General features: G+C 33.1%; 1 protein-coding gene across 2 annotated transcripts in view; it reads left to right on the top strand.

Moving 5' to 3' along the window:
* The window catches only part of SNX2 (sorting nexin 2), a 55,288-nt gene that overhangs the window by 38,198 nt on the left and 1,971 nt on the right, over positions 1–15,119 (top strand). The window contains exons 8-14 of one of the 2 annotated variants that reach the window (XM_036848113.1): positions 3,811–3,886; positions 4,831–4,944; positions 5,199–5,292; positions 6,622–6,827; positions 13,240–13,383; positions 14,591–14,671; positions 14,797–14,868. In XM_036848113.1, coding sequence (XP_036704008.1) covers positions 3,811–3,886; positions 4,831–4,944; positions 5,199–5,292; positions 6,622–6,827; positions 13,240–13,383; positions 14,591–14,671; positions 14,797–14,868 — 787 coding nt within the window. Of the gene's footprint in view, positions 1–3,810; positions 3,887–4,830; positions 4,945–5,198; positions 5,293–6,621; positions 6,828–13,239; positions 13,384–13,844; positions 13,932–14,590; positions 14,672–14,796; positions 14,869–15,119 lie in introns of those variants that run through there. The other variant, XM_036848115.1, reaches the window with a different exon arrangement.

Consider the following 15,119-nt stretch of genomic DNA (forward strand, 5'->3'; position numbering starts at 1 on the left):
CCTCTACTCTTTTTCCTAATATAGCAGCCAGGGTCATCCTTTTAAAACATGAATCAGATCATATTCCCACTCCTATTCGTCCACCCACCCAGTTTCAGTCAATAAAAGCGAGAATCCTTATAATGACCTATAAATTCTTACATGACTTGCACTGCTCACTCTGTTACCTACTTGATCTCATATCCTCCTTGATCACTTTGCTCTAGGCCACACTCACCTTGTTGCTGCTCCTCAAAGATCCCAGGCATCTTCCCACTTTAGGATTCTACCCCCTACCCTGTCCCCACTGCCTAGAAAGCTTTTGTTCCCAGGTATCTGCGTGGCTAATTCCCTTACCTCTTTCAAATTCAAACATTCAGATGTCACCTTGCCAGTGAAGCCTATTTTGATTATTGGTTTCATTCTGACCTATTCTGTTTACATCGCCATCAACCACACCTTACACCCTTGATCCCATTTACTTGTCCTTTCTCCACTTGTCCTTTCATTTTTCCACAGCATTTGCCACCTTATCACATACTACATAATTTTTATGTTTATGATTTATTGTCCATCTTCTATTACTAAAATTAAAGCTCCAGGGACTTCCCTGGTGGTCCAGTGGTAAATAATCCGCCTTATAATGCAGGGGACGTGGGTTCAATCCCTGGTCAGGGAACTGAGGTCCCACACGCCGCAGGGCAACTAAGCCCACACGCCACAACTACTGAGCTCATGCGCCTCAACTAGAGAGAGCCCACATGCCACAAACTACAGAGCCCACGTGCTCTGGAACCCACAAGCCAGAACTACCAAGCCCACATGCCCTGCAGCCTGCACGCCACAACTAGAAAGAAGCCCACGTGCTGCAACGAAGGATCCTGCATGCCTCAATGAAGAACCCGCGTGCCGCAACTAAGACCCAGTGCAGCCAAAACTAAATTAAATAAATAAATAAATAGTAAATAAATCACTTAAAAAATAAATTAATTAAATTACATTAAAACTCCACTAGAGAAGGAATCTTGTTCTCTTTTGTTCACTGATACATTCTGAGTACTCAGAACAGTAACTGATGTGTAGTAAATGCTCAATAAATGTTGAATGAACAAATGAATGTCATCAAGGACCCAGGCTCTTTCTACCTATCTATTCTCTCATTCTTAGCACACATGTCTGAGTCTTAAGCGAGAGAAATATCTTTAACTCTGTTCATCTCAAGCATTTTGTATAACCTGCTTTATTTTGTTTTGGTAAGTAAGTAGGAATTTGAAAGCGCTAAGTGATTCTAAATGTACCAATAACTTTTCCTTAGCACAAATCTCAAGAACAACTACTGACCACCTCTTGCTGAATCTGATACTTATTTTTCATCAGTTCCATTGCATCTTCCACTTCTGTCTTCCTTCAGTGTTTCTGCTTCTCTCCATACCTCTTTTCATGTATTTTTCTTACATTCTTTTCCTTTTTGTTCTGTATCCTTCCTTTATATATCTCCAACCCTCTCTGACCTTAATTCTGAATTGATGACTATTTACAAATAGTCATCAATTTAAAACCCAGTTTATGTTTCTTTTCTTAATTTTAACATTATGTAAGTTTAATACCTATTTTTAATGGTTAATTGCTCTTTATTTTCATGTAACCCTTAAGAAGAAAACTTTTACCATCTTTTTCTAGAATATCATTTTCCAAAATGGATTCCTCAGATTGCTAGTATGTGGTAGGGTGAAAAAGGAAATCTGTTGTCAATTGAGGTTTATAATTGTAGGGTGTAACAAAGTTAAACCAGGTTTTTTTCCTGCAATACTTCTCACAGCATTTAATATGCTGCTGTTCATTAAGTCTTAAAGAAAGGACTATGTATGTAATATATTTCAAACTTTCTTGATTGTAGAGCCAGTCTTTTTCATGGAATATTGTATGAGACTAGTGTTCTGCAGAACTCACTTTACAAAGCTATTTTAGAATATAAATAGTATTAGGTATTTCCATTTAGGTTGAAATATTAGAATATTTCTTAAAGGTTGGGTACTAGATGTTTTGTCTTCCTGCTTGTTCATTTTACGAACGTCTGAGTGCTTGCTATTTATCAGCTGTTGTGTGCACTCAGATGAACAACTTACGCAAACTGCTTTAAGCAGTACACAGTCTAAGTAACTAAATAACTCACCTAGAGTAGTACTGGAGAACTTCAGTGTTAAAATTGTAAGTAAAATTCCAGTGGGAAAATACCAACATTTCTTAAACTTACAGGATTAGTGTTCCTACTGCATCTCTTTTTTACCTTTATAAAGTAAGCCGCAAATACTTTTTAAAACCACAGTGTAGATTGCATTGTACGTATCTATTAAATGCTCTCTTTCTGTTATAATGACTTCTTGTGTGGGCTGTTGACTTAAAGTGAAGTTTAATATGGTGTGTATTTTATTTAAATATACAAAAACAGAAGTTAACATTTAAGCAGCGATTAGTCATTTTAACCATTATATATAGTGTTTGACTTTAGAAAAGATTATCACTTTTTTTAGAAACTATTTTAGGCATACTTTATAATCTTGTAAAGAGATAGAAGTCATCACTGACTACATTTATGCTGCAGAAATAAAGGTATATTAACTGTTAGGCAAAATATTATAATTGAAATATTACTGCATGTTATTAATATGGGGAAAGAGCAATTTTTTAAAAATGGGATTAGATAAGTAATCAATGATCATCAAATAGTGAACCTTTTTTTTAATGAAAGATAGGTAATTTATTATGAATGTCAGGGCTGGACCTTTTCTAGTAAAGGAAAATTACTAAAGTTAGGCTAATAGTGATTTAATAATGATGTTTCTCTTTACTTTTTATTTTATGTGGTGTCATATAAGAAAGACATCAAAAATAGCAAATCCTTAAAATTAAAAATATTGAAGAAAATTTAATCCTTGTCAAATAAGGACCAAAACTTACTTGATAATTAAAATCCGCTGCCAAGGAAAAAGAAATTGGTAGGCTGTTCTCCATTTTGGTAATGATGACAATTTAAAAAAAAAAAAAAAAGTTTGACTGGACTATATAGTAATATATATATTACTAGAATATATATAGTAATAACTGGAAACATACTGACCCATCAAAAGATAGCGTTGGGGGCTTCCCTGGTGGCGCAGTGGTTGAGAATCTGCCTGCCAATGCAGGGGACACGGGTTCGAGCCCTGGTCTGGGAAGATCCCACATGCCGCAGAGCAACTGGGCCCGTGAGCCACAATTACTGAGCCTGCGCGTCTGGAGCCTGTGCTCCACAGCAGGAGAGGCCGCGACAGTGAGAGGCCCGCGCACCGTGATGAAGAGTGGCCCCCACTTGCCACAACTTGAGAAGGCCCACGCACAGAAACGAAGACCCAACACAGCCAAAAATAAATAAATTTAAAAAAAAAAAAAAAAAAAGAATGGTTACAAAAGAAAGCCCCAATATAAAAACAGAAAAAAAAAAAAAAAAAAAAAAAGATAGCGTTATTTGATAAACTTACCTATATACCCTTTTATAACTCTAATACTTCGCAGTGAGAAGTTTGGTAAGTTATTTAACCTCTCCCCATTCCTACCCCCACCCCCTACCATGTCTCTTTTTACATAATTATGAATTTTCAAAAGATGAACGAAAAGCTTTTTAATCATTAAATTACTATAAGATTCTACATAATTAGGGTGAAGGCAAACTGATATAATAGGAGGCAAACAGAGGACATCTTTTTTTTTATTTTTTAATTTTTATTTTGTTGAAATAAGGTTTAAAATCAGATGGTACTGATAAATAAAGGAGCATTTTATTCTTAAATCTAGGTATCTTCAGAGAACAGTAAAGCATCCGACTTTACTACAGGATCCTGATTTAAGGCAGTTCTTGGAAAGTTCAGAGGTATTATTTCTACTTTAAATTTTTATATGTAAATTGTTCTCATTTATGATTATCAGTGTAATAGTTTGTATAAGAATAGGTGTTCAGTAAACAGTTGCATTAATAGATGGAATGAAGCAAAGATTTTTTTTTTGCTTAGTGCTTTAATTACCTTTAATTACTTTAAATTACTAGCAAAATATCTTCTTTGCATTGATAATTGTAGGATGATCATTCCCTTTCTTGAAAAATTAAAACCAGATTTAAAAGAATGGCTTATTAATAGTCTAATTCTGAATGCCCTAAGTTGTTGCTTAGGCATTGTGTTGAAATAAGTTTATTCAGACCTCATTTTAGAGATTGTTGAATAATGTGTGTTTGTGTGTCTACATTCTAATAGTCTTATTAAGGTTTTGAAGTGCAAATTTATGATTTGAAAGAGCTTTAATTATAACCATGCTGCTCTTTATATTTGGCACATTTTATCCTCTAATTGTTACTGTTTGAGATTTGTTTTTAAATTTACTTGAACCCCAGAATTTTAAAAAAATTCAAAATCACACAGTCCTAACTAAGCATAAGGAGATTTTTCTCAAGACTTTCTTCGTTTTTCCTTATAAACAGTTTATTTCTGCTAGCAAACAGGTGGCCAGTGTTAAAGTGCTTGGCAGTTTCTTAATATATTTTGACAAACAGAGTGTTGTTCCATCTAAATGTAAACGTGCAGAAGAAAAACAAATGGAAAGTCTATTTTTTAAATTTTCCTTTGAGAAGTAGTGTATTTGAGAAATTAGATCTCACTATTGAAATGTATGAGAGTGAAGAAAATACAACCTCCTTTTTTTCTTTTTCCTTTTTTCTTTTTTCTTTTTCCGGGCTGTGTGTGGGGGCAGTCCCTTCTGTGGCCAGTTAAACCTCCAGGCTTTTAACCGGTTTGTTTGCCCTTATTTGTCATTCAATTCCAGCTGCCTAGAGCAGTTAATACACAGGCTCTGAGTGGAGCAGGAATATTGAGGATGGTGAACAAGGCTGCGGACGCTGTCAACAAAATGACAATCAAGATGAATGAATCGGATGCCGTGAGAGCTGATTTTTTGACTTGAATAATGAGATGAATTAATGAGCCCAACAATTGCATTTTAAAGCTGTACAAGTAGAAAATAGGATATTAATTTGCTTATTGAGTTTAGTTCTCAGCACATCAGTTGACCACCATGGTTATACATGGTTAATTTGTTGCTTTAAAACAAGGAATGTAGCTTGCTATTTATTGGTGACCTAATTTAAAGTGGTTTGTACTGGCTAAATTAGCTCCATTTTTCATTTTTCTTAGTGGTTCGAAGAAAAGCAGCAGCAATTTGAAAATCTGGATCAGCAGCTTAGGAAACTTCATGCCAGTGTTGAAGCCTTGGTCTGTCACAGAAAAGGTTTGTTTGTCTTGTTATTTATATGTTTAACGCTGTAAGTTAATTCAGATATTTTATTTACATCTTATTAAAAATGAACATTTTAAAGTTATGAATATTTTAAAGAGGATGTTTTCTGTTTCAACTTTGTTATTTAATATTTTCTGTTCCATTTTATGTAACTTCTAGTTTAGAAGGAGAAAAATCTTGAACTTGTAAAAGTATATTTTGAATTTTGGATTAAAACTGATTGATTAACTCTTTGTTAAACATATTTAATGAATGAATGAAGATGTCTTATTGGTAACTCTTATATAATTAAGGAATGAAATTTTTCTTTAAAATGTTAGTTTTGTACCTACATTTCCTAGAGAACTCTGGAGTATTTTCTTCATTTTTCAACCACCATATTTAAAAACCTGGAAGGGGGTGTTAAAAATTCATAGAAAACTTTAGTTGTAATTTTTTGATTCCATGGTGAGGTTTTTTGGTTTTATTTTTGAAGATTACATGGCTTTTACAATCATCTTTCTAAAACACTTAATAAGTAATTTAGTATGTGCCACTCCCAGCAATACATTGCAAAAAATAATTACAGAAAATCTACTGGTACATTTATTATTGAAAGTAACTTATAACAGTTTTTGCTATTTGTATTCTTTCTCGTAGGGAACATTTTATGGTTCTTTAAGAGAACTTTACGTAATGCAGAGCAACAGAGCAATCCAAGCAATATAATTGTTAGTCCTTGACATCTGTTTTTCTTTATTTGATGTATCTGAAATAATCATATTGAAAAATCTTTTCAAAAATTCTTAATATTTCACTATGCATTGTTGTTGCACACAAAGAAGAAAAGAATAAGATTTATGTGAACTGCATGTACAGTTTTACTTTGCTTTCCTCCTGTGAGCTAAGTAATATTCTTATCAAAAATTATAGACATTATTTTCAATAGTAAATGTTTAAAGGCCAAATAATGTAGTATAAATCAATTGTGAGTGTTCCCAGTGCTTTCCATATGAAAAATATATTTTTTGTCTTTTTTAGGACTAGACAGAGAAACAGTGAGCACTTTAGGGGAGAAAGGGAAGGGAGATTATTATATTATTAAACATAGTTCATCCCCTGGGAATATAGGCAGTGGTTCTTTTAAATTTTCAGTAGAGCTCTGAGCAGTTAACATGTATATGCCCAAGGCATTTTAATGACTGATTGTTGCATGTTAATTATTTTAAAATATTTGAGCAGTTTGTGAATAGATAAAATTTAGAGCGACAGTAAAAAAATCAATGCAATATTGAAAAATTTCACTAGTGAACACTAAAAGTGAATACTTTTTTATTCCAGAACTTTCAGCCAACACAGCTGCCTTTGCTAAAAGTGCTGCCATGTTAGGTAATTCTGAAGATCATACTGCACTGTCTAGAGCTTTGTCTCAGCTTGCAGAGGTTGAGGAGAAGATAGACCAGTTACATCAAGAACAAGCTTTTGCTGACTTTTATATGTTTTCAGAACTACTTAGTGACTACATTCGTCTTATTGCTGCAGTGAAAGTAAGCCTTACTTTGTAATCTTCCTTGAAATCTTCATACTTCAGTGTTTTGCTTATAAGAAGAACATGGTATCCTATTAGGCATGCATTTAAGTGTGTAAATTACATACTAGTAAGTATAAAATGGCTTCAAGATGATTATTCATAGCTTAATATTCTCTTCCCCTATGACTTAGACAGTACAATAGACAGAATTGATGTTTTTAAGAGATCTAAGGATGCCAAATAAAATAAAACCATTACACACTTACTTATATATTTATATATAGAAGTTTGCAGCTAACTGATAGCATTTGTTTACTCCTTCTAGCATAAGCTGAAACTACCCACTGGATTCTGTTATCATTAGTAAAGTTATAATAAGAAGCAGGAAAAAACCAGAACTGATTATTGCATGAATATGTTTAACGGTGGCTTTGGCATGAATTTGGACTGTAAGCAAACATTCTGCGAATATGTCACCATCTAATTATAGACGAGATGGGACTAGATTAGATAAAAAAATTGTGTTATCTAGTGGTAATGTTTAAGGATGAACAGTCTTAAGTTTCTGAATAGTTAAGAAAGTAATCCCATTAACGAATGAAAATTAGTATTTTATAGATAACTCCAATATTCAGATAATGAAACTGAACTGACTGTTATTTTATGTTACATGTTATGGAATATACTTTTTAAGATCTTATGGTGTCTTTGAATTACTGTTAGGAACGTTAGTTCTCATGGAGAGTCGAGGGGAGCTGGAAGTTTACCTTGGATTCAAACATCTAGAAAGTTAAATTAGTATTTATAATCAGAACATTGATGCATTGCATATCATAGACAATTCTATTCTCAGGCTAATGATGACAGTTATTACTAGAGGGTTCTTAGCATTTCAGAGTGGTACTTTCTTAGGTTTAGGTTTGTCTACATTACCAATTTTGTTTGTATTTATTCTTAGGTGTTACTCTTTTAGTTTTTATTGGAGTGTAGTTGATTTACAATGTTGTGTTAGTTTCAGGTGAACAGCAAAGTGAATCCGTTATACATATACTTATATCCACTCTTTTCTTTTTTAGATTCTTTTCCCATATAGGCCATTACAGAGTATTGATAGAGTTCCCTGTACTATACAGGAGGTTCTTACTGCTTATCTATTTTATATATAGTAGTGTGTATATGTCAGTCCCAATCTCCCAGATTATCCCTCCACCGCCCTTATCCCCTGGTAACCATAAGTTTGTTTGCTACATCCATGACTCTACTGCTGTTTTGTAAATAAGTTCATTTGTACCCTTTTTTTTTAGATTCCACATATAAGTGATATCATATGATATTTGTCTTTCTGAGTCTGACTTACTTCACTCAGAATGACAATCTCTAGGTCCATCCATGTTGCTACAAATGGCATTATTTTATGGCTGAGTAATATTCCATATCTTCTTTTTTATGGCTGAGTAATATTCCACATCTTCTTTATCTATTCCTCTGTTGATGGACATTTATGTTGTTAGATGTTACTCTTTATATTCCTGGCGGTTAGTTTTTCTTTTCACCTATTTAAATATATTAATATAGATAGTTATCAGTTCATTTTATATAGGCAACTTGTGATATACAGAAATTCAGTTTACAGATCATGGTTCCTGTTTCTCACCTGCTCTCACCTCATTCCAGAGCTCCCACTAGCATGAGAGCTATTATTAAAAAGTATAACACCTGCAGAAAACCTGTGGGTTCAAAAAGGGACACTAGGCACTGTCTGTGAGAAGTAGTACCTGCTGAGAAGAGCTAACCTGGGACAAGACTCCCTGACAGGGTTGGCCTCCCTGTGTGTTGGATGCTCATCCCTCAAAAACAGCTTTTCTCATACTGCCTCTACTTTCTTACAGTTTTCTTACATTCCATGAAATTACAGTTATATCAGTGTTTCCCGGAATGTTTTCTGCATAACACTGACACCAAAAGATGTGCCACAGTCAGCTGAGTTTTGGAGATGATGTATGCAATATCCCTGTCTTGCAGATTCAGAGTGCATTTAAAAAGCTCAGGACTGTCTAGCAGTAAAAAAAGACATTTAACTTTATTTAATCCAGAGGCTTCCAAATTCATATGAACAGGAATTCTTTTCCACTTAATATATTTTTACACATATGCAACACACTTTGGGAAATACTGAATTAGTGATTCATTGACTAAAAGAAGAGTTAAAGAGCTATGGTCAAGTTATACCTTAAGATGAATTAAGCTCTTTCAGATTGATTTTCTACTGAAACCTAGCCCAGGTCCACTTCATAAAGGAGTTGAGAAATTATGGAGTAAGATGACAAGGCAATTTTTATGGTCTTTATTTTTTGTTTGTTTTTTATTTTAAACTAATTCATTTGTATTTGAGAAAGTACATGCACAGAATAATTCTAACAACCCTAAAAGGTAAAATTTCTTTTTACTAAAACCTCTAGTTTCTCTTCCCTTGGTGAAATTCTGTTAGATGTCTTTACAGAATTAGCTGTGCACACTTATGAAGCTAATTTTCTCTTTGTTTTTCTTTCCTTCTTTCTTTCTGTGTTTCTTTTTCTCAACCCCCTTCTCCCTCCCTTCATCTCTTCCTTCCTTCTTCAAAAAGGCACATACTATATACACGATTCTTTGCCTGCTTTTTTTACCCACTCTATTTTAAAAAGGTCTCTTTATCAACTTACGTAAATATGTGTTGCATTCTTTTAAATGGTTGTATCATATTCCATCATTTAGTATATAGATGGACCTGGAATTATTTGATGAGTCCAATATTAAATATTAAGTATTTTGATAATAATTCTTTGGGCATAAAATTCCTAGAAGTAGAATTACTTGGCCAAAGGGTATATGAAGTTTAAATTTCAATAAACATTGCCATATTACTGTCTGAAGAGGTTATACCTCTTTATACTCCCGCACCAATATATGTGTTGCTTCTTCTCCCACACAATGATGGTTTTTTGTGTGTGTAAGTTTTAATTTCTTTAGTTATTGTGAATTTAAGCATCTTTACAAATGATAAGCCATTTGCATTTCTTTTTTCTACGAACTGTTTATGTTTATGCCCAGTTTTATTTTTTGTCTTACTGATTTCTAATACCTGTTTAATACTATTCAATACTTAGCTCTTTGTTTTATCCATATTGAGAGTACTTTTTAAAATGATGGTAATTTTGAAACTAGGAGTACTTTGGGAATTAGAATTTAGGGCCAAAGTGGGGGTACTGAGAACATGAGAAATTGGGGCCTTAAAGAAAGTGATGAAGTTCATCCACTCAGAATACTGCCCAGGCCTGGCCTTGTAGCCAGGGAACCCCTGTTTCCCTCTTTTGTACAGGCTCTGACATCTGGGACTCCATATTTTGGGTAATACAGTTAGTTAGCTCACGTGTATGAAGTGGTAAACTCGTTAGATGCATTTTCATGTATTGGCCTTCTGTGAGCCACTAGAGTAGGGTCAGGGATTGAGGGTAATAGCTTTCAGTGTTTTCAGCACTAGAATCTTCATAAGGAATTCTTACAGGGAATGCAGGTTTATAAAATATATAAAATAATTTCTTTAAAAACCAGTAGATGGATTCCCCAAGGAGTTTAACATCTTCGTCGTTTGGCTGTAAGTAATCAGCATCCTTTCAGGACTCCAGGAATCTAGGCAGCATACTTTCAGATTCACTGAATTAGAATATGGTATTAATTAAATTAAAATTGCAGCCTCAAATTTCCTGGTTGGCCAGGAAAACTGCTCCACAACTGCAACCTTGTCTAACCTAGACGAGCTTGCATACAATTGCGTACCATAAATTGGTGGGGGATGGGGGGTGTCTAAAGTGAATCACCAGTGTAAATGTATCCCTCTTGTAGAAGAAGCTGGTTGTACCAGAGTGGATTAGTATCTTGACCTGCAGAGGCATACATTAAGTTATGATTTGATATTTTGGGATTGACATATATACACTGATATATATAAAATAGATAACTAATGACAACCTGCTGTATAGCTCAGGGAACTCCACTTCGCTGTACAGTAGAAACTAACACAACATTGTAAAACAGCTATACCCAATGGGAAAAAAAAGAGATAGCATTTTTAGAAGATCAGGTATGGTTCTGATTCTTTTTTTCTTTTATATTCTGGTGTTACAAGGGTAGGAAACCAAATGAAGAAAAAGTTAATTCTTATGGAGTTAAGATTAATTTTTTTATCTGAAATAATCTGACTTTAGTAGCTTTGCCTTTACCATAGCTCCTATATCTGTACCACAGTGAACATGTGATTTCTGGAATATTATGAGATAATAAACCGGGCAGAGACCAAATTAGTTTAAGTTGGTGTATCACTGAAAAGGCCAGTTGATATATACTAAGAACTTAAGCAAATATTGAAATTAAAGGGCATTTTGGTTCACTGTTGCACTGTATTGGTACATATTTTAAATAATCAAACTGTACAGAAGAATTTATAAATGAAGAGCTGATATGGCCATGTTCCTTTAAAGGAAAACTAGGCCGAAAGTCTTAAATTACTTTTAAAATTTGTGTATGTGTAGGGGGTGAGACACAGGGATTGTTTATTTGTTTTAAATGATAGTGACTTTTTGAATGTATTTGTGTTAGATGTATTACTTTTGTGATTTTGGCCCAAATTAATTTGGCTGAAGCAAAATCAATTCATAATGAGAAATGTTTTAGGGAGAATGTAGTCTTTTAAACATAAGAAAGCAAACAAAAAGAACAGTAAGACTCACTTACTGAGAGAAGAGAAATTATATGAGATGACAAATCTAGTAAAATGGATTTAAATGCCTATAGAGTGCGTTTAACTTACCAGTTTGCCTAGGATGTCTCTTGTCCTGGCTAATTAAAATGTGTACGGTCTTTAAGAACTCTGTGAATTTAGAGTTTTTAGTATTATTGCCCACATTTTCAAAATATGCTGTATGCTGTAAATACAGTCCAATTATGGTTTTTTCTGATTACTTAAGTTATTATTATTTGCACTTCTGGTAGAAATCTTAGAGTTAATCAACTACGTTTATATGTGTATGTTATCTAGAAATAATCCATAATAGTACTTACTAATTATTAAACATCCACTAGGTTAAGTCACCCTGCGTGCTATATACTTTTCATTTTATTTCTAGTCCATAAATCTAGATCTTATTTCACTCTTTTATATTTGGAAGAACTGTGGGTTATAGAAATTAAATGAATTTCCCCAAGATCATACAGTGACAAAACTAGTATTTGAATCCAAATTTGATTTGTTCCAAAGCCTACATTTTGAAAATACACTATCTACTTGCTTTCTTCTTCATCAGGTTCCTATAACTGCGTGTATTAATTTACTGTTTCTTGATGCAGAAGCTCTCTATTCGGAATAAATGAAAATAACTCTGTTTCACCCATGTTATTAATGCTTGCTTCATTTGTTCAATTAATAAATACTAAAAAAAATGAATATATCCCCAACATCAAGCTAGAAAAGGGATTATTGTTGTATTCCAGTCTGTCCATCAGTTTTTTTTTTAATGAAATTTCTAATTACGTCTTACCTTCATATTTCATTTCTTTCCTCCATTCACTTGCTCTTGCTCTTGCTCTACCAAACCCCTTGAAAGAAGTCATGGAGTTGGTTGAATTGTTCTGTTACGGTCTTTTTGTCTGTTTCTTCATTTAATTCTGCATACTAGGTACATATATCCATTTGCGCTTTTTGTCTTGTATAGGACTACCTCTCCCCCCGCCCCCCACATTTTGTTATATCTTTACATTGTTTTGCCTGTTCTTTTATTTGCTATTGGTAATCTCTTCCACCACATTTTTACTTTACTTTCTGTTATCTTATGGCTTTTCACATTCCCTATTTTTAATTTTTTGGCATATTTCCAACACTTAAATCTGCTTTTGATATTTTAGTAGGGAAACTTTCAATTGTAAATATGACACCAGCATTTTCCTATTAAATCTTTCTTCAAAGCATAAAACTCTGTTAGAAATCTTATTATAAGCCACATTTTAAACCCTAAAGATGGGACTTCCCTGGTGGTCCAGTGGTTAAGACTCTGCGTTCCCAGTGCAGGGGGCATGGGTTTGAATCCCCTGGTCTGAGAACTAAGAAAAAGAAAAAAAACCCTAAAGGCTAGTGAAATGGATTTTATATGTAGTTTTGTTTTTTGTTTTTTTATTCTGAGCTCTTATATTTCATCCAATTACCGGGTTTTTGTTTTTAAGCAAATGAATATAGAACTCTGTTTTCTTTGATATTGGCATGTTTATTTTCAGTATCTCACTATATTAGAGTAGTATATAAGTACTTGGTTTTATTGTTTTTAGTACTATAGCACTTCTAGTATTTTGAAAGTATTTCAGTGTTAATTCCCAGTTAGTAATATTATGTCATTCACTTATAGGGTGTATTTGACCATCGAATGAAGTGCTGGCAGAAATGGGAAGACGCTCAAATTACTTTGCTCAAAAAACGTGAAACTGAAGCAAAAATGATGGTTGCTAACAAACCAGATAAAATACAGCAAGCTAAAAATGAAATAAGAGAGGTGATTAATACAAAATGCTTTATTTATCTCTTTACCCAAATTTTCCATGACTCATTCATATATGCATAATTTTTCATAAATTTTTTTCTGAACCATTCAACACTTAGCTATTCTTTCATAACTTACGAACTGTTTTATAATTACTTTAACATTTTGATCATCATTAAAATCTCCAGATCCCTTTGTTACTTTCACATAATTATGGAATGGATAAAGAAGCGTACAAGGAAAAGATTTAAATTAACCTTGAATTAATAATCACACATTTCTTTTGAGATGGTTAATTTGATTTCAGATAATTACTTATTTTGTGTCTAAAATTGGTTTTAGAGATAGACTTGTCCCACATGTAGCTGTCCAGGTGACATTATCCCCCATATATATGTATTATATATGGTATTTTAGTGAATCTGTATAAGTTTATTATAATTTATACACTTTTTTTGCCATGCTTCAATAAGGAAATTGAAGAGGTAGGACAACCTTTATATTACTTAAAGTAAATGTACCTGCTCTTTGAAGAGTATGTACCAGTGTTTTGGTTACATAGTGGGAAAATATCATTTCATTGCTTAAGTCTTCATTTATTTTATTTTAGCTGTTCCATTGGTCACTAATCACAACGTTTATTGTTTCTGTAGTGAATTTAATGTTTACCGATAGGTGTTCAGTAGACCGTAATTGCACAATTTTTTTTTAATCTGTACATTTCACCATTACAAAAATGTTTTTTAAATGTTTGTCATATAATTTTTCTAATTAATTATTTCCATGGGCATATAAATTGTGATGAACATGTATTCTTGAAATTAGCCAGTGTTATTGATATATTTTGAAATAATTTAAAGGTATATAAAGAAATGAGAAAATTACACTCTAACACTGCTAAATTATTTGATAGTGAATTTTATACTCAAAATCTTTTCATCTAAATTAAGGTGTGGAGACTGTAGTTCATTAAGCACTAGAATATCCTAATCGTAAGTCTGACAGTAAAATATTAATGGAAATTAAGCTGGTGTGCATTTCCACTACTGGAAAGTTACATACACGTTTGAATGATGCCAAACTGGGCTTTGCCAATATTGAACTTTCAGGATTTTTAGGCACTGCATTATAAATCAAATGAGTGGTCATGACAGCTAGTTCTATAAATTTTTCCCAGACATGATTAAAAAATTTGTACGTTTTTGTTTGTTTTTGTCAGTGGGAGGCAAAAGTGCAACAAGGAGAAAGAGATTTTGAACAGATCTCTAAAACAATTCGAAAAGAAGTGGGAAGATTTGAGGCAAGTATAATAATTTCACACTTTTCTTAACAACTTGGTCACATTTTGCCACAATATCATGGTAAAATCAAACTTGGTTTTGTACTAATGGACGTTTTTTTTTTCCATGTATTGTACTTTAACAGAAACAACGAGTGAAAGATTTTAAAACTGTTATTATCAAGTACTTAGAATCATTAGTACAAACACAACAACAGGTAAGGTAATTTTTTATAACTTACAGACTTCTTCGAGAATTTGTTTTTGATATGCTTTTTTATTTTAAACATGATAATCAATGAAATGAGCTTTACTTGAGAAGTAATAAATGGAGTAGAGAAAACCAAAGACAGCAAAGGAAGAATGGTAGTAAAAATAATTGGAAATTCTCGGGTCCTTTTTGCCTCCACTGCTAACCTCTAAGAGAGAGATACTTTTCCCAGTTTTAGACTATGAGAAACACTCTGGA

This window comes from Balaenoptera musculus, chromosome 3, assembly GCF_009873245.2.
Source record: "Balaenoptera musculus isolate JJ_BM4_2016_0621 chromosome 3, mBalMus1.pri.v3, whole genome shotgun sequence".
In the NCBI taxonomy this organism is placed as follows: domain Eukaryota; kingdom Metazoa; phylum Chordata; class Mammalia; order Artiodactyla; family Balaenopteridae; genus Balaenoptera; species Balaenoptera musculus.